This window comes from Sinocyclocheilus grahami, unplaced genomic scaffold, assembly GCF_001515645.1.
Source record: "Sinocyclocheilus grahami isolate Dianchi unplaced genomic scaffold, SAMN03320097.WGS_v1.1 scaffold48.1, whole genome shotgun sequence".
NCBI classification, from domain to species: Eukaryota; Metazoa; Chordata; class Actinopteri; order Cypriniformes; family Cyprinidae; genus Sinocyclocheilus; species Sinocyclocheilus grahami.
The window spans coordinates 1,001,564-1,022,055 of record NW_015505227.1 but is presented as its reverse complement, the minus strand read 5'-3'; the positions used below and the strand labels follow the sequence as shown (position 1 = coordinate 1,022,055).

The 20,492-nt window shown below is 38.9% G+C and overlaps 1 protein-coding gene across 1 annotated transcript in view; it reads right to left on the bottom strand.

Moving 5' to 3' along the window:
• Positions 1 to 20,492, bottom strand: part of LOC107582912 (corticotropin-releasing factor receptor 1-like) — a 112,427-nt gene that overhangs the window by 28,357 nt on the left and 63,578 nt on the right. The window contains exons 3-4 of the mRNA XM_016268939.1: positions 9,439 to 9,489; positions 6,892 to 7,011 (exon numbers count right to left, since the gene is read on the bottom strand). Of these exons, the coding sequence (XP_016124425.1) occupies positions 6,892 to 7,011; positions 9,439 to 9,489 (171 nt within the window). The remainder of the gene's footprint in view (positions 1 to 6,891; positions 7,012 to 9,438; positions 9,490 to 20,492) is intronic.

The following is a 20,492-nucleotide window of genomic DNA, read 5'->3' as shown; positions in this document are numbered from 1 at the left end:
AATGTTGTCAGCTCCGTTTCTCTCGCATGCTCCGCCAGTGACCCATGGAGAGCAAATGTCACTTAGCATAATGAAAAAAGACCTTGCTCAGCTGCCACTGAACTGGCTTTCTCTATACCTGTCATAAGAGCTCGCTGAAATGGCGCTAAATTGCAGCCTTTGCAAAAAACCCAGGCAATAAAAGAGTCTGTCAAGGTCAGACAGAGACTGACGATGCCTGAAGGAGAGCAGGAAAAGTGAGACTGGGAGAAGGAGAGAGAGAGGAGGGATGAGGAGTTATGTCATGTCATGTAAAACCCTCCTCCCACAGTGGGAGTATAATTAACTTTCACACACTTGCCCTGAGGTGGCAACTCAGAAGCTGAAGCTTTTTGCTTCACATTTCTCCCAAGGGTTGTTATATGCTAAAACAAACATTTTATACAATGTTCTATTTTTAAACAATACTTTAAATATGAGTGCACTACATAGGGAAGTAGTTAATGAAAATGACTGTGTGAATTCAGTATTTCATCCACATACTGTGCACTAAAGAGAGATCAATTGAACTCAAAAGTTCCTTGATCTGTACAAAATCACACACAAAGTCACAAATAAAACAAAGCATTTTAAATGAGTCAAATATATGAATCATGAATTATAACCCTGTTCAAATAAAAATTATTTTAGTCACTTAGACTACTGGGAAGTAGTGAATGAAAATGAGCAAGTTTGGAGTCGATACTGTGTGCCGGAAAACACTCAAATTAACCCAGAATATCTCTGCAGTGTCAAAAGTTGTTCATTTACTAATTAATCACAATTAACTGAACAAAAATGGGTGAGTGATTTCAGATGCTGATCTAAATCCTGTGTGCTGGACAGTTGTAGAAAATATTATTAAAAAAAATAAACAAATTAAAATGAATAAATAATCAAACTGTAACTATGAATACATATTGTGTCTTTTGGTTAGTATTTTTGTTTATAGCAAATACAAATTAGAGGAAAATAAAAATAAGAATTAACACATACATAACATACAATAGTTTAGCCTATTTTATCCCCAATCAATTGATTTGGATAAAAAAAGAAAAAGAAAAAAAAAGCTTGATTAAATGGCTCGGTGTCCGATTAGAGTTCATTTTACAGGAAGATGGATCTCCAGAAGCACAGTTAGCACTGCCTGGGTTACAATCAAGATTGCCTCAATAGCAGTATAGCTGCAACAAATGAAAGTTTTAAAGTGATATTGCTGTGAATCATGTTTTTGTTTTATTATTTTAAATCAGCAGATGTGTAGCATAAAGCATCAAGTGTAGTTTCCGACGTATTAATTGAACTGTATGTACTACATAAAAGACAACATCTGTTCTTTTCTCCACAGAACACAAGAGGTGTACGTTGAAAAAAAACTGCGTACATTAGTGTAATTGCTCAATTGCACGTTTTTCCCTCCAAATTCAAGCTGGTATTTTACTGTCCGTCATCTGACAAAGTTATTTAAACTATAGAAAAGATTATTTAAAAAGTACTAAATTTTGGAAATCTGACTAACCATTTCAATAGCCTGTTTTCTCTTTCCTATTATTTTCTTGTTTTCTAACTTTACTGAGGCTTTGTATGTTTTCCCCCACAAATGTTCTCCGACAAACCACTACTAGATGTGGTTTACCTTAAATGTAGTCTGGACGATAAAACGATAACTATAATTAGTACGATATAATTTTCCTCAATAAAACGATAACAAGAGTTCGATATAATGTTTATGCTTTAAAAGCGGAACGAAACAGTGCTACTCATTTGAAGCTCGCCACACGGAGCATTTATCCACTCGGGTCAAAGTTCAAACAGCAGCGCAGCGCGAGCTCACTAGAGCTGATGCGTTTACTCACTGATGAGTCTCAGTCACGCAACACTAAACAGTGCTGTGAGATCCAGTGTGAAGTGCTTGAATTCAGCGAAGAACACAAATGACTCTGTGATTTAATTTAAAGCCCGGTGAAACAGTGCTGACAAACAGGAGAAACACTGTGTGCAACGAGACAGTCAGAAGGCTTTTCAATCTACAAATCACCATCATTTACCATGCAGTAACACTAATATTGTGGCAGAAATGTGGGATATTTATATCAAATTGTATTATTATTAATGTAGACATGTATTAAATGTATTAACCCTCAAAGACCGAGACAGCCGCCCGCGGCTAAAAATAACTTTCGAACCGCTAATCCTTTTTGGAGATATCTCATTTATCTTATTTGGATATTCAGAGGCTCCGTAGTGTACGTGATTACGTCATCACATTTTGACAACATTGATTCGTCAGAAGAAACCAATGCATTTCGTTCCTCTGAGCCAAACAGGAACGATTGTTGACGCTTAGTCCCACCCCCGTGTCCAGATTGGTTCAAACTGTCCCATATTCAACCAATAAACAGGTTTTGGTCTTTTGAACCACCTTTTAGAATTTTTCATTGCATATATAATACAGTTTATATTACATAGTATGTCAATTACATTTGCTGTCTTTCCGTCTGAATCATCCATTACATTCATCTTTTTCTCATATAAAAAAATCTACATTAAACATTTAGATGTATTTACATATTTATGACCAATAGTGTAACGTTTCATATGCTGGTACGGTTTGTATGTAAGTTGCAAATGAGCATAATGTTCTTAAAATATCGATTACCCAAAACAGAGAAAATTTAGTTTTAATGACCTTTTCAACGGCCAGGTTGTAATAACTCATACAGAGTATTTTTCAGTTGTGTTAAACTTACAGTGCTTAGTACTTTTTAACTTATGAAAGAATAGATTTTAGTGAATTTGTGTCAGATCCTTCAAGCAGTCTCTCCAGCACACATGACAAGAGCAGGCACTCGGATGTACAATGCGCCTCATGAGAACATTCCAGTTTGGTAAAGTCAGTTTGGAATTTGAATAGCACAGAAGAACCGCCTCTTTGTGATTGGACGTGTAGTCTGGACGATAAAACGATAACTATAATTAGTACGATATAATTTTCCTCAATAAAACGATAACAAGAGTTCGATATAATGTTTATGCTTTAAAAGCGGAACGAAACAGTGCTACTCATTTGAAGCTCGCCACACGGAGCATTTATCCACTCGGGTCAAAGTTCAAACAGCAGCGCAGCGCGAGCTCACTAGAGCTGATGCGTTTACTCACTGATGAGTCTCAGTCACGCAACACTAAACAGTGCTGTGAGATCCAGTGTGAAGTGCTTGAATTCAGCGAAGAACACAAATGACTCTGTGATTTAATTTAAAGCCCGGTGAAACAGTGCTGACAAACAGGAGAAACACTGTGTGCAACGAGACAGTCAGAAGGCTTTTCAATCTACAAATCACCATCATTTACCATGCAGTAACACTAATATTGTGGCAGAAATGTGGGATATTTATATCAAATTGTATTATTATTAATGTAGACATGTATTAAATGTATTAACCCTCAAAGACCGAGACAGCCGCCCGCGGCTAAAAATAACTTTCGAACCGCTAATCCTTTTTGGAGATATCTCATTTATCTTATTTGGATATTCAGAGGCTCCGTAGTGTACGTGATTACGTCATCACATTTTGACAACATTGATTCGTCAGAAGAAACCAATGCATTTCGTTCCTCTGAGCCAAACAGGAACGATTGTTGACGCTTAGTCCCACCCCCGTGTCCAGATTGGTTCAAACTGTCCCATATTCAACCAATAAACAGGTTTTGGTCTTTTGAACCACCTTTTAGAATTTTTCATTGTAAATTTGAACAAACGCAAAGTGAAAGTAAAGTCTGTCGTGCGTGTGTGCATGTAAACAAACACAAAACAACAAATTTGCATGAGAGAACTCTCCTGAAAAAGCCCAGAAAAAACACACAACTGAGTACTTTGACATAAAACAAACCAAAAACAAGGATGAAACAACGGTACATATCAGATAAAGAACTGGAATTTATGTCTTCACGTCGCTAGGCGATGTCCCGGTAAAATCGATTCCAACGCAGAGTACAGCCAGCGGATCAATCATTTATATTATGTATATTATGTAAATAATCTTGTATAGTTCATAAAGATCATTTTCACTATTTTTTTCTGTTGCACTCTGTATATTTCTCACTCATTTTGTGTGTAGTTTGTGACTCATTTGCACTGTTTGTATTTTTGTTGCAGAAGACAATTTGTGCAATTGTTTTCACTAAATAGATGCACGGTTTGTGTTTGTTGTTGTTCATACTCAGATTGAAAATATATTTCTCTGAAAGAAGTGTCACTTTTTTTACTGTGTTTTGTTATTATATAACACTGTCCTGTTCTGTGCTGACAAAATGCAAACGCTTATTAATAACAGTGTTTGATACTTTACAAACAGACAATAAACATAAACAAGTAGCTTAAGGAACATCAAAACTTTTGTTGATTAACCAATAAGACCACTTGGATTAAGTGATGGTCAAATTTGTTCAAATGAATGAGAAGAAGAGAATATACAGTGGTGTGAAAGTTATATATATATATATATATATATATATATATATATTATATCGTGAAAGACTATAACTTCTAATGATTTTTTATTTATTTAGATTTTTCAGCTTTTTTGATGATCTGTTAGGAAATTAGTTCCAACATATATAAACATTTTTAAAAAATCAATACTAACAAAAAAGCATGTACAAAAAAAAAATCTTCCAATCTTTTTTCTTTCTGTCATTTAAATACACACATATTTCATTCCACTTGGGAATAAAAGCCATGAGAAAGGCCAATATAAGAGCAGAGACTGTGTGCAGTGCACTGTGAATATTGTATATGTTCCTGATTTGCACTGCACACTGCCTGAAGCTCTACAAATTGCTACAGCCACGGGACTTTAAAAACCAATCATGCTATCAGCTCCAGTGAATCTTAATACACTAATCAACTAGCCAAGCATCTATGGGTGTAGGGCCATTCCTTAATATTTATGACAAAGTGTGTCAATCACATACACACACACACACACACTCAGGTTTGTTTTTGTGAAAAGTGGGGACATCCCACAGGTGTAATGTTTTTTATACTGTACAGACCGTATATTCTATTGCCCTACACCAACCCTACCCCTAAACCTACCCCTCACAGGAAACTTTGTGCTATTTCAGATTTTCAATACACTCCATTCTGTGTGATTTATAAGCGTTTTGAAAAGTGGGGACATGGGGTAATGTCCTGAAAAGTCACCTTCTCCTTGTAATACCTATGTCATACCTTTGTCATTATACACATTTATGTCCTCATTTGTCACAAAAACGCGCGCACACACACACACACAGTGCAATCCAGTGGCAGCAAGAATGTTCCTAACACCTGCTTTATTACACATTTCACTATATTTCTAAGCTTTGTTCCAGGTGCAGGAGAAAAATTAATTATTATTAAGGATAAAAAAGTGCAAATAAATCATTACTCATGAGTTATATCTGTCCCCTGGCTGCACATCCATATTCTAATATATTTAATCTTTAACAATAACTTTGGCATCAGACTTCATTCTCTTTATCTCCTCCTCTCTCAAAGAAAGAAAGGTAAGAACAAATTTGGAAGGTAAGAAAGCAGAAAGAAAAAAATAAAAGGAAGGAATGAAGAAAGGAAAGAAAGAAGGAAGGAAGGGAAGACAAAAACAACAGTAAGTGAAGACAAAAAGAAAAAAGAAGAAAAGGTAAAAACTAAATTGAAAGGTAGGAAAGATGTAAGAAAGAAAATAAAAGTAAGGCAGGCAGGGAAGGAAGGAAAAGACAGACAAAATAATGAGAAAGAAAGAAGTGAATAAAGAGATGAACAAGTGGAAAGATGAAAAAAGGATAAAAAGACACAAAAAGTAACAAAAAAGAAAAGACAAAAAGGAATGAAAGAAAAGACAAAAAAATTATGAAAGTGAAGGAAGGAAGGAAAAACAACTGTAAGAAAGAAAATAAAAGGAATGCAGAAGGGAAGGAAGGATAAAAATAAAAAGGGAATAAAGAAAAGACGTAAAGAAAGAAAACTGAACAGGAATGAAGGAAGGAAGAATAAAGATAAGACAAAGAAAGAAAACATAAATGGAAGGAAGGTAGAAAAAGGTAAAAAATAGTAAAAGGGAAGGAAGAATAAAATAAGAAGGAATATTAAAAGGAAGGGATGGATGAAGAATGGAAGGAATGACAAAAGAAAGAAAGGAATAAAGAGAAGACAAAAAGAAGGAAAGATGAATGGAAGAAGACAATGTTACAATGTTTAATTTCATAAAAACTACACCTCCGCCCAAAGGGAGCATTTAGAACTTGTCTCTGAGGGACACTGGAACACTTTTGTCACAGCAGTGAGTCTCTCCCATAACAGCTACACACTCACACACTCACACTGGCAGAACAATTAGTGAGCTTGTTAGCAATGGTAAAACATAATTTGGTAGCATGCACCAGCTCAAAAACTGACCTACATGCAGCCCAACACACACAGGCCAATTTGGCAGAGGCGCACACACTTCCTCCCTCTGTCCTACACACACGCAAACATGAATCTGAAAGCTTGTTATGTAGTGTAGCTCTCAGCTGTCAGCTCGATTATGACACTCGGGCTGCTGCTGTTCCTATCAAGCAGTGCCAGTTGTATACATTCATCCAAAACATGACTTCGACACGTCACAGGCCTTGAAAATATCCCCAAAGACCTGCCATTGTTTGAAGTCCAACAACATCAGCTTGACAAGAGATGCAAGAATGTATGAGTCGAGTGACTAGGTCTTCTATAAAACAGATGTATAAAATAAATAAATAAACAGCTTGTGCTGTCATAAACAGGAACAGACGGAGCAGTCCAGATGGGACAGGCGTGAAAGAGCGATTCGATGTGAGATGCTCAGCACTTACTGGTGGTGTTGTATCGGACTCCGAGGAAGGTCTCCGGACAGGGGCGGGACACCACTTCTCCAGCACTGCTCCTGGGCCAGCATGTCCCAATGCCATCAATCGAAGTGTTACAGAACAAACCTGAAAGGCAGAGGAAGATAGAAAAGAATGACTTAGATTAAAGCAATAGATTATGAAACACAAGCACACATATTTTTGCTTTCTTGGCTGGAATTGATGGTATTTTAGAGTATGAAATCCTCTTTTAGAGTGAGAAACCTGATGAAGTTATAACTAAAAGTAGTAATTAACGCTAGAACTAGCTATATTTTTCAGCAGTGTGACTATAGTTAAGCTCTTTTCATAATATTTTACATTAGAAAAAAATATGAATTGTGCTTCATGGGCTAAATTAATAGGTTTTAAATATAAGAAAATATAAGAAAGAAAGAAAGAAAGAAAGAAAGAAAGAAAGAAAGAAAGAAAGAAAGAAAGAAAGAAAAAAGGGCAGACATGAAAGAAAGTAAAAAACTGGACAGATGTTTAAAAGGAATGGAGGAAGCAAGGAAGGACAAAAGAATGAAAAAAGAAAGGAATAATGTTTTTTTTGTTTGTTTTAGTAAACTATAACCCTGTAAAGTAATAAAGAGAAGATCATAATTAAAAGTATGCTGCTAACTAGCTGTATAATTCAGTAGCATGATTGTAGTTCAGCTGTTTTCATAAGGTTGTATGTTGAAAAATAACACACCAACAACCATAATGAAAACTATATTAATGTATATAGTATGCTAACGATAACTAGGAGCAACAACTGCTTTCAAATTAATATAAATAGAACCATTACTGATAACTGAGAAAACAATAACTGATAAAAAAATGAGCACTAAATCAGCATATTAAAATTATTTTTGAAAGATAATGATCTGAAGACTGGAGTAATGACTGTTGAAAATTCAGCTTTTCCATCAGAGGAATAAAATATATGTGACCCTGGACCACAAAACCAGTCTTAAGTCGCTGGGGTATATTTGTAGCAGTAGCCAAAAATACATTGTATGGGTCAACATTATTGATTTTTCTTTTAAGACAAAAATCATTAGGACATTAAGTAAAGATCATGTTCCATAAAGATATTTTGTAAATGTCCTACTGTAAATATATCAAAACTTAATTGTTGATTAGTAATATGCATGTCTAAGAATTTCATTTGGACAACTTTAAAGGCGATTTTCTCAATATTTCGATTTTTTTGCACCCTCAGATTTCAGATTTTCAAATAGCTGTATCTCTGCCAAATATTGTCATAACAAACCATACATCAATGGAAAGCTTATTTATTCAGCTTTCAGATGATGTATAAATCTCAATTTCGAAAAATTCACCTTTATGACTGGTTTTATGGTAAAATATATAAAAAAGGAAAACAGTTATTTTAAATTACAGTAATATTTCAAAACTGTTTATACTGTGTTTATGATCAAAGTGACGCCTTAGTGAGCATAAGAGACTTATTTCAAAAACATAAAAAAAAAATCTTCATTATTCCAAACTTTTGAGTAGTCTAATCACTGTCAATAAAAGTGCCAAAAGAAAAGGTGTACTGTTGAAATGCAGTGTTACGTACTGGCAGCTGAAAGTATAGTCTGATTAGATAAAATATTTATTAAACAAGCACAGAATATAATGTGCACAAATTTATGAGTGGTGTTCCAATATTTACTGAAACGCGCTGAGCTTTCCACTACGTGCACAGAATCAATACCTACCATTTTAAATTGAGTCAATCAGCACCAAGTGTTTCCTATTACATTCGCAGGAGATCATTTAACACTGGTTATTTTCTATGTGGTATCTGGGCAACGATCGAGTCTCGCATTTCCTAAAGAAATGCTTATTCTTAAGAAACTGGAGAGTAAACATATTCAGAGGCTCTAGCATAAGCGCTTAAGGCTTATGGCTGCATGGCAGACATGTGGGATTAATGAAGATGGTTTCAATCTCTTTATCCATCTTCATCTCTGTGGCTTTCTTCTATGTGTTTGTGTGAGCCGCAGGACACACTCCTATCATCTGAATTAGCCTCTTTTTCAGAATTCAGAGTTTTTCCACACATTGTTCTTTCAATCAAAAAGGATCTGTGGGGCTCCAGTGGAGATTAAAAAGTGTTTTTAAGAGTTCTTAATCTTCCAGGGGGACTTTCACATATATGTCTTATCCCACTGCATTCAGAGTACATTTTTCGCAGAAAGAAAATACATTTGAACATGGGACCATCTGTTTGACCAACCGATGGTGGACATAGGTTGTGTTTTGGGAAACCTGTTTTAAAGCAGGTTATTTTATTTATCTGGTTATTTTATTGGCACAAAAATGACACACTACATCTTTCAAGTTCTGAATTTACTATTTGTTATTAATAATTAAAAACAGAATCTCTAGTGCATGATATCAAAGACTAAACTAAATATTTTCTTGGGAATATTAGAGTCATGGCCACGGGCTGAAACACTGTTTCTGTTTGCAATTTGTCATATTTACAGATAAAGACCTGAGTTGTAAACTGACCTGTAGAGTTGGTGGGACTAGATGTCTGATTCCACAGGATCAAAGTGCGAGCTGGGAAAAGAAAAGAAAAGAAAGTCAAAGAAAGGAAAGGAAAGAAAAAAGAAAAGAAAAGAAAAGAAAAGAAAAGAAAAAACATTAATTTCATACATGTACAGTATTATTAGAGTACAGGGTCATAACTTTTTCTTTCTTTTTTAATGTTTAAATTGAATTTCATTTTTTAGTCATTCTTTAAATAAATGAATAAATACATGTATTATTTTAGAATGAAAAATAAATAAATAAATAGCATGACTGGAATTAAAAGTATTGCGAAAAAAAACCTCCATAAACATGACTGGTGGATGATGATAATTACAAATGCTCCCACATCCACTTGTTCTTTCATCTCAACACAAACTGTTTTCACATTTAATTTACAGCACATATTTCTAGGTTTCTCGCTGACAAAGGATCAAAGCCTTCAGACGATATCTATGTAAATAAATCAGGGAAGACAAACTGTTGCTGTCGCAGACAGGGCTATTTATGTAATATAATTAATATACTATAATATACTATAATATACTATACTATAATATAATATAATATAATATAGTTCTGAAAGAACTATAATTTGGAAAAAATGTGATATTGCTTAAATAATTTAAACAAAAAGTTACATGATATTATTAAAGAAAGAAAAAAAAAAATCATGCCCTCTGACTTGTATGTATATATAGGAATGTCTCTATCATCAGGGCAATTTCAAACTTGAAGTACCACATATATGGAATGCATTGTGCTTGAAAGTTGAATTATACTGTTCATTTGATGCTGTGTCTTTAAAACAGTGCTGGTAGCACCAAACCAGAATAAACCAGCATGAATTAGAAATTAATTCAGGTCTGTGAGAGTCTTCTCAGCACAGATGTGAATGGAAGCCACTGAGCAGCAATATAATTCATTGTTGTTTTCACCAGATCTTTTGTGTAGCTTCAGTCAGTCTGTTGTTTACAAGGTCTCAAATTATCTAAACATTGCACAAACATGATGTGTTGGAAAGCTTGGCTTTGATCATTTTGGATGTTAAACAATTACATACAGACAAAATGAACAAATGAGAAATAAAATGAATCTGAATGATTCTGAGAAACTTTTTAACTGTACAATATAACTTTTTTCTCTGTTTGTCAAGTAAATAGCATTTTAATCTTTACTGTATGGATTTGTTCACCTTTGCCTATCAAATCATGGTTGAATTTGTTTCTCTATTCACAATCCTGTCTGCTGTTCACTGAGATAAAACAAGCACACATCTATTAATCTTCTACTCACAAAAGCAATGGACAGTTCATCCGGCTCCATGGCACTACAGCAGAACACACGCACACACTGGAGCTAACAACTCAAGCTAACATGTCACTGTGTCTGTTCATCCTCTGGCCCGGAAATAACAGGTGAACGAACGGGGATATCGCTGCTGAATAATTCATAATGGATATGAGTAGCTCTGCTCTTGATGTCTTTTCAAATCGCAGAAACGGATGCGCAAAACAATGCATTCTAAGTACCGTGCCGTAAACATATTAAAACATATTCATTTGAAAATGAGGTTCCACCCAACGGAATGAAGTTTGTTTGTTTGGCAGCACAATGAGGAACACTGCTGTTCCTGCAAATGTAATTTATACGGACATCCATGGTTTTAGTTTTTATAGGATCAGCACGCATCTCAGGAAATAAATGCATATGATCTCGACGTGCTTCATACAAGCTACTGCACATCTCTCAGGGAACAAAAAAATCCATTCTTGGACATGATCAACTTGGAGAACTGTGCTGATAGTTTGGGGTTTACTTTCAAAAATTTCTCAAAACATCTGCTGATCTGAGCAGCTGAAAAAACAATGGACACACCAAATAACTGTAACTACAATATATGGCAGGGTGATAAAGCTAAATCAACTGTATACATTTTTGAATGATAAAATGCAATAAAAATATTATCAAATATTAAAAAAAAATGTCCATACTGTTTTGCACTAAATGAACAGGGGAAAAATGGTAGGATGTATATTATTTTAATGGAATTAGAATGATTATTAATGATTATTATTGAATTGTATTCTTTTTTTATACATTCTAATATAACAATAAATTGTAATAAACAGCAATACTTACATTAATTTCTACTCAAAATGCTAATTAATCAAGTTATAATCAGTTCACCCAAACAGACAAACAAATTTGAACAGATTCTCAGCTGTGTTTTCAAACAATGAAATGCTGACACTCAATCAGAATTTGAAAAGGACACTTATTTAACGTATATACGTCAGAACTCGTTTTGTACTGAAAATCAAAAACAAGATGTTCAGCCCCCATTATGTTGTTTATGTTTGGCATCAAACTACATGTGATACCAGTGCAGTGGAGTGACTGAATGATGCAGAGGACACCCACAGCTCACAGTGTGAACAAACAGAAATATTTGGGTGCAATATATAGAAGTGAAGGTTTACTGAAATGCATAAAATTCATTTAAATAAAGATGAAAATAAATGTATTTAAATATTATTCAATGAAAAAGGTGTATTGTTTAATATTAATACAAAATTTAAATATAAAACTATTGACAGCCCTACAAGGAAAATTCAATTAGTAAAAAAATTAAAAAAAATAAGTTGAAAAAGATATTTCCTTCATGAAAACAAAGGGTGATTTTATTACTTATTGTGTGATTGAGTATATATATATCTATATATTGTGTGGAACACCGCATAGCCATTATACAGGGAAACAAAGCCATTTGAACAGAATAATTACATGCTCCTGGTAGTTCAGTGTTAATTACATTGAGTGGGCTCAGAATTAATTATCCACAGCCATATCACCCTGCAGCCCAAGACTGGTTGCCCACTGAAGCTAAGCAGGGTTGAGCCTGGTGAGTACCTGGATGGGAGACCTCCTTGGAAAACGAGGTTGTTGTTGGAAGCCAGGGGGTGCTCACCCTGTGGTCTGTGTGGGTCCTAACGCCCCAGTATATTGATGGTGACACTATACTGTAAAAAGCACCATCCTTTGGATGAGACTTTAAACCAAGGTCCTGACTCTCAGTGGTCATTGAAAATCCCATGGCACTTCTCGTAAAAAGAGTTGGGGTGTAACCCCGGTGTCCTGGCCAAATTCCCTCCACTGGCTCTTGTTCATAATGGCCTCCTAATAATTCTTATTCACTTGATTGGCTCTATCTCTCTCTCCTCTCCACGTGTAGCTGGTGAGTGCACTGGTGCCGTTGTACTGTGGCTGCCGTCGCATCATCCAGGTGGATGCTGCACACTGGTGGTGGATGAGGAGAGACCCCCCCCATATGATTGTAAAGCGCTTTGGGTGTACAGCAATACACAATAAAGCACTATATAAATGCTTCATTCATTCATTAATTCATAATGTTAATCACAGGTTTGTCATGAGCACCCTGAACTTTACACATGCTTGGATCTGTGAATTTTGATTTCAGAATTACATAAATAATGCCCACACAAACAGTCATAGCATAGCACATGACCTCAAACGAAATCTGATCATCTCAGCTCTTGAAATTTTATTATCCTTCAAAATATGACTTCCAGGAGACTTGTGATCAGAGTCAAGTCAAGTTAATGTAAATATTTGCATTACAATGTTAAATTTAAATTTCAGACTCCGGTTGATCAAATTAATTATCTCTGAAATAAATAAATAAATAAATAAATGAAAAAAACAATTCTAATGATATACATTCAGTCAAGCCTTTGATTTTCAAAATAATTTTTATTAGAGTATGAAGTTTCACTGCACGTCTGTTTGGCAAGCTGAGTTGACCTGCGAATTTGTGTAAAAGCTCATACAAATCATGATGAGAGCAACTATAGCTATTTAGTGATTCATGCTCTGACAAATAAAATATTATATTTTTACAATTTTATATTTATTTAAATTATAAATGAATTACTTCATTTAAAAATAATTTATGAATTTAATTAAATTTAATTTTAGCTGACAAATTAATTTGAAATAATAATGTTTCTCTATTCTACAAAACTCTAGAGTCCAGTAATAAATGACAAAGCTCTTGACCTGTCCTGATATAAAATACAATCAGCCCCTTGTAAAACAGCAGGCAGTAATCAAAGGTCAGCTTGTTAAATGACTCTTAAACTTCTCTTCGTCGACTCTCAATTAGTATCACTAAAGTTACCACAGAAACACAAAGCAGATAAATTCAGTTAGCCAGAAACACTTAATTAGCCAATTTCACCTCAAAACACAGTCCCTTTTAAACACATTTTCTCAAAGCTCTGATTTTGCCAGTGAGGGGCCATCAACATGGGTATGATCTTGATGTGCTTTATACAAGGTAGTGTACATCTCGCATGGAAAAAAAAAATCCATTCTTGGACATGATCGACTTAGAAAAACTGCGCTGATAGTTTAGGGTTTACTTTCATAAATTTCTCAAAACAGGTCAACATGAGTGTTGTTTTCTGCTAGTTTTTATACTGTGAGGTATTAACTGCTAATTTAAGAACTAGAAGGTACAAAACTCTGCATTTACAAACTGTCCAAAACAGTCTCAAAGACAGAGATGCTATAAGGAATCAAAGCCAAAGAGATGGTTTCTGGTACTGAACACGGACGACATATTCATCCCTTGTCTGTCCCGAAAGACGGGACAATGTTACTTTTTATAGGACAATGTTTATGTACTTTGGCACATAATTTGTTGTTGGAAATAGTAATGTACCGGATGCCTTAATAAAAACTGATCTACAGAAAATGTAACCCTGGACCTTTCTTTGCTGAAAGGCACATAAATGGGTTATTACTCAGTCTTGATTATTAATTGACTAATTTGATTATTAATACATATTATATGGAAGAAATTACGGCTGTGCGATATTGAAGAAAAATGCAATTTGCGATAACTCATTAAATAATGCGATATTCGATATGCGATACGATAATGCTTAAAGTGCCACATGCTGAGATGAAACGTCTCGGTTACTTTTGTAACCCTCGTTCCCTGAAGGAGGTGTAGCGAATCAGCTCATGGGGAAATATGAATAATTAACCATTGAATAATTGATTTGTTAAATCAAATTAAAATTAGTGTGTTAGATTAGTCGAGACGCTACAGAGGGAACGGAGACGTTTCGCCACGCGCACCCCGCCCCGCAGCGCAGGTATAAAAGGAGAGCGCGCCACTTCAGCCTGTAAGCGTGTCTGGTAGACGGGGCTCTAGCTGACGTGATGGTGTTTACTACCGCTGGAGGTAGCCCACCTAGAACCTCCGCGTCCCGTCCAGGGACCACAAGTGGCGATTCCACAAGTCTGGACGCGGGTGCCAGAGGGTGCCCCCTCTCTGCAAAAGGAGATCCCTCCTCAGAGGAATTTGCCAAGGAGGAGCTGTCGCGAGGAGCATTAGTTTGGGGAACCAAGTCCGACTGGGCCAGTATGGCGCTACCAAGAGGACCTGCTCCTCGTCCTCCCTGTCCCAGTGTCTTTGCGAGAAGGCTCACTGGGGGAAACGCGTATTTGCGTAGGCCCCGAGGCCAGCTGGACGCCAGTGCCTCCGTGCCGAGGGTCCCCTCGGCCAGGGAGTAAAACAACTGGCAATGGGACATGTCTGGGGAGGCAAACAGGTCTACCTGAGCGTCCCCAAAGCATCTCCAAATCAGCTGGACTGAGTCCGTTTAATGAGGAGGTATAGAATGGTGGAGTCGTCATTCTCCTGGAAGGGCGGGCTGACGTGAGAGCTCGTCGGCTGCACGATTGAGCTCGCCTGGGACATGAACGGCGCGAAGCAACCTCAGATGCTTCTGACTCCAGAGGAGGAGATGGCGGGCGAGTTGAGACATGCGACGGGAGCGTAGACCGCCTTAGAGGTTGATGTACGCAACGGTCGCAGTGTTGTCCGTACGGACCAGTACATGCTTGTTGTGCAGCAGCGATCTGAAGCGGCGCAGAGCAAGCCATACTGCTTGCAACTTGAGGCAGTAGATATGCCACTGCAGTCGGGGCCCCGGCCGGAGCCTCGGAGCTGCATTCCCATTGCACATGGCACCCCAGCCCCTGGTGGAGGCATCTGTTGACACAACAACATGCCTGGATACATGCCCATCTCGGGACCCGGTCGTGAAGCCAACGCTGAAGCGGTCTCATATGAAGCAACCCGAGTGGCATGACAGCGGCTGCGGATGCCATATGCCCCAGGAGCCTCTGAAACTATTTCAGTGGAATCGCCGTCTTGCGCTGGAAGGACCCCAGGTAGTTCAGCATCGACTGGGCACGCTCTACTGAGAGACGTGCTGAGAGGTTGACCGAGTCCAGCCCCATGCCGAGAAAAGAGATCCTCTGCACCGGGGGGAGTTTGCTCTTTTCCTAGTTGACCCGAAGCCTCAACCGGCTGAGGTGACTGAGCACAGTATCCCTGTGTTCGCACAACTGCGCTCGTGACTGGGCCAATATGAGCCAGTCGTCGAGATAGTTGAGAATGTGAATGCCCGCCTCCCTCAATGGAATGAGGGCTGCATCCACAACCTTGGTGAAGACACGAGGCGACCGGGATAGCCCGAAGGGGAGGACTATGTACTGATACGCTTGCCCTTCAAACGCAAAGCGGAGAAACAGTCTGTGTCGAGGGAGAATCAAGACATGAAAGTACGCGTCCTTGAGGTCGATCACTGCGAACCAATCGAAAGGACGGATGCATTGAAAGATGCGTTTTTGCGTCAACATCCTGAACGGGAGCTTGTGAAGGGCCCGGTTCAGTACGCGCAGGTCCAGGATTGGTCGTAACCCACCGCCTTTCTTGGGTACGATGAGGTATGGGCTGTAGAAACCTGACCTCATCTTGGCTGGAGGGACCGGCTGTATCGCGTCCTTCGCCAGCTGACCGCAATCTCTGCATGCAAGACAGGAGCATCCCTGTCCAGAACAGAGGTGAACCAAATACCTCTGAACTTGGGAGGATGCCGGGCGAACTGAATTGCGTAGCCGAGTCTGATGGTTCTCAAGAGCCAGCGAGACGGCCTGGGGAGTGCTAACCAGGCCCCCAGCGACCGAACAAGTGGGACCAGGGAAACCACCGACATACCGCAGAGTGTGCAGAGTGTGCAGTGGGGCAGCGGAGTGGAACACAGGGACCCAACCCGGGAGGCTGTGCATCCCAGGGTGGGGTCTGAGTGCGCGGCGCGCCACTTACCTGGCTCCACAGCTGGGCAGGGGGCTCGTGAGAAGGCATAGCATCCCTGAACCGGACCCTGCTGCCCATAGGCGAAAGGAGAGGGGGACGGCCGTGTGGAGACTGGGGGCTGGAGACAGCAGCAGACCACCGGGGCAGGATATGTCGAAACGCCTCTGTCTGCTTCTGCGCGGCGGAGAACTGTTGGGCAAAGCCCTCCACTGCTTCGCCGAATAGCCCGGCCTGGGAGATTGGGGAGTCCAGGAAGCGATACTTGTCGGCCTCCCTCATATCTGTCAAGGTCAGCCATAGGTGGCGCTCCTGGACCACCAATGTGGACATCGTCTGACCCAGGGCCCGCGCCGTGACTTTCGTCACCCTGGTGGACTTGCAGGAGGGCCATGGCGTGCAGGGCAGCACTGTATGCCTTGGCCGTCAGCGCGGACGAGAACTTACAGGCCCTGGACGGAAGGCGTGGACTACCTCCCCAGGCGGCGGCGCTTTGCGGGCAGAGCTGCATAGCAATAGCGTGCTCAACTGGGGGGATGTCCACATACCCTTGGGCCGCTCCACCGTCGAGGGTGGTGAGGACGGAGGAGGCACCAAGTCTGTTTCGGGCAGAAAAAGGTGCCTTCCAAGACTTAGAAACTTCCTCATGCACTTCCGGGAAGAATGGAACCGGAGGCGGATGCCGACGCCCGGCCTGCGCCCCCAGGAACCAATCATCCAGCCTCGAGCGTTCGGGAGAAGGAGGAAGCCTCCAGTGGCGGCCCGGGAAAGCATAGCGGTCAGCTCTGGATCTGACTCGGGCAACGCCACCCTTCCTGACGGAGGCAGCGCAGCCGAATCCTCATCTCCAGAGCCTACCTCGCCCTCCAATGCAGCGATCGACATCCTGTCATCTGCCTGTGCTCCGCACAAGATGCTGGACCCCGCCCTGTCCGAGGACCCAGCACACTCGACCGGGAACAACAGGTGGTGCGACATGCCAGAGGAATGAGAGGCCCGCGGAGACGTACTCGATGGGGAAGCTCTCACCGTGATCCTCAGGTCTCCCTGACCATGAACTGAAGTAGCCCTCCGACCGGAGGAGCTAGACCAGGGCATGGCAAGGGGGATACTCCCCCGTTTAATGAGGAGGTATCTAGACCGCAACGTCGCGATGGTCATGTTCCCGCTCTGAGAACATGACTCATCCATGAGCGCTGCTTCAGCACGCTGTAAGCCCAGGCACGAGATGCAGCGATCATGACCATCAGATGAAGCCAGGAAGCGACCACATCCAGAAACGCACGAGCGGGAAGCCATCTTTAAAAAGACGCCCGTCACTTGTGAAGCTCTTTTAGAAATGGTCCAACCAACACCAACGGCAGCTGTTTCTTCCAAACACTCGCGGAGATTCGTCCTGAGAAGGCTCGGCTCCGAAGCACAAAGCTGATGTGCATCTGCACGCGCTCTCCTTTTATACCCGCGCTGCGGGGCGGGGTGCGCGTGCCGAAACACGCACGCCAACTGTCATTGGCTTGTTTAGTTTACACTCGAAGGTGATTGGGCGATGTAACGTCGAACGTGACTGACTGAAAGGGAACAGTTTTACTCAGCTGTTGCTGAGTCAGTTCTGTGAACTTCTATAACTATCTTGTGTCATATATATATGGTTATTTGTATGTATGTATGTACCAAGTGTTCCTGTAAAACCACAACAAATTCCTTGTGTTTGTGCACACTTAAGTGGTGAATAAAGCTCATTCTGATTCTGATAAGAAAGCACTCCTACAACAACTTCTGAAAGTGAACGGTAGTGATTTACTCGAGCATTACATAAAAATGTCATTTTAACATTAGTGTAATCATTTTAACATGAGTTTAGGAACTAAATATTAAAAAGGAAAAATAAAACACAGCTTAGTATTTACTCTTTGAATTCAATATGCACTGATTCTTATTTAAGCTACAAAAGTTATTTAGGTAAGAGTAATGAGTGATTTTCTCTTTGTCTTTTGTTCATGGCCCCAAATATTGCAAGCCGTAGCGATATGCATATTGCGATATGTACATTTGCGATATTTCGATAATTTCTATATATTGCACAGCACTAGAAGAAATGTTTTCATAGTGAGGCATTTGACTTGGTGCACACTTTGTAAAGTTATGAGAGATCCAGAGTCTTCAGCTAAGGAGAAAAATCTGAGCACAGTGTGTAAAGTTGTTGAAATCTCTTCTAAAGCTTTAAAGAAGACCATTGTGAGAGTGTTAGAGTTTTTATCTCAGGAGACAAGTTTGAGAAGCAGGAGACTCAAGCAAAGGTTTCCATTCAATATTAAGGTAACCTAATTTCTGTCTAGGAGAAACATTTGAAATGGTAAAGAGATCCTTTTTTATTTGATTTTTCTTCACTCTGGTTAGCTTCAATGCCATTTATCAACACCATTTAAATCAAAGACAATACATGCATTGTCATATTTGAAGTTGTTTTATGTAGATAGTGTTTTATTGCACAGCGATTAACAGAGGAAACCATTACCTATATTTACATGCATGCAAAAATGGGCTTTACAAGACAAAATTTTAATACTAAACAAAGCAACAACAAAAAAACACTGGTACACTAGTGTTACATTTGTTAAAAAATGGATTGCTCTTATACTAAACATCTTGCACTTGTAAGTCCTTTCTAGTGTGTTTGGAAAATGTGGTGTATACAATGCTGGACATTGAAGATAAATTTAAACATTTAAACTAGTAACCCTTGATATTCTGAGATGTTTAATGCTATTTAAATGACTATTTAAATGATATTAATAAATAACTATTTAAATGACAGTTTTAGTATTTACAATATTAGTAAAAGTTTAACGTTTCTCCTAAAATAAAACTGAAGACATCTTAAGACAAAGCTGATTATCTCATTGAGACATATAATAGAATCACCCCTTAGTATCCTGAGCGTAGAGTAACCTCTGTCAGAGCCATAGCCTTGTGGGTATGGGATTATATCTCTGCCACAATTCTGCGTGTGAAAGATCATATTTTGAGTGCGCAAAGTGCGTTTTGCACGCGCGTGACCTGAGTTTTGTGGAGAAAATGTTTGTCTCGCAAAGAAGAAAGTATTTCGAGCACACGAAAATCAATTTTGCATTTAAAATAAGTTTTTGGATGTGTGCAGACCTTCTCTTTTGCACGTGCAATGTTTCACTAGCTTGCTCATCTGATGCCGGCCCTCAGTGCTCTATAAATGCCAACGGCTCCTTTGCTCAACACAACCCAGCATTAAAATATGCCATAATTCCAGTCAATCAGAGACGAGGCTGCTAAATACTGATTAGCTGCCTTGACAACCAATAACAACATTCCTTGCATTGCTGATGACAGCGGAAGAGGAAAAATACTGTACAGTGCATGCATAATTATTATGCAAGTTGATATTCTGATCATATTGTTTTCCAAGCAAATTTTACTAATTCCAAAAGACATCAATCTTAATAATACTATTAATCTTGTATTTAATCATTTATAATTGATATATAATTATTCATGAAGGCTGGAAGTGAAAAATGTCTTATATTCAGGTGTGCATAATTATTAAGCAGATTTTCTTTTACAGATAAAATGAGCCAAAAAAAGAAATTTAACTCAGACTGAAAGTCAAAAATTATTAAATGCCCATGAGAAATATTCAAAACTAATACAATACTAGAAATTGCAAAAGTTAATGCATAACCATTGGACAGCAAAATGCTCAGTGGGTCAGCAGGGTCAGTCAAAAACATGTGGAGAAGAAAATATGCATGTTAACTGCAAAAGAATTAGGAATTAAGGTGAAGAATTAGGTGTGAAATCACCAGGA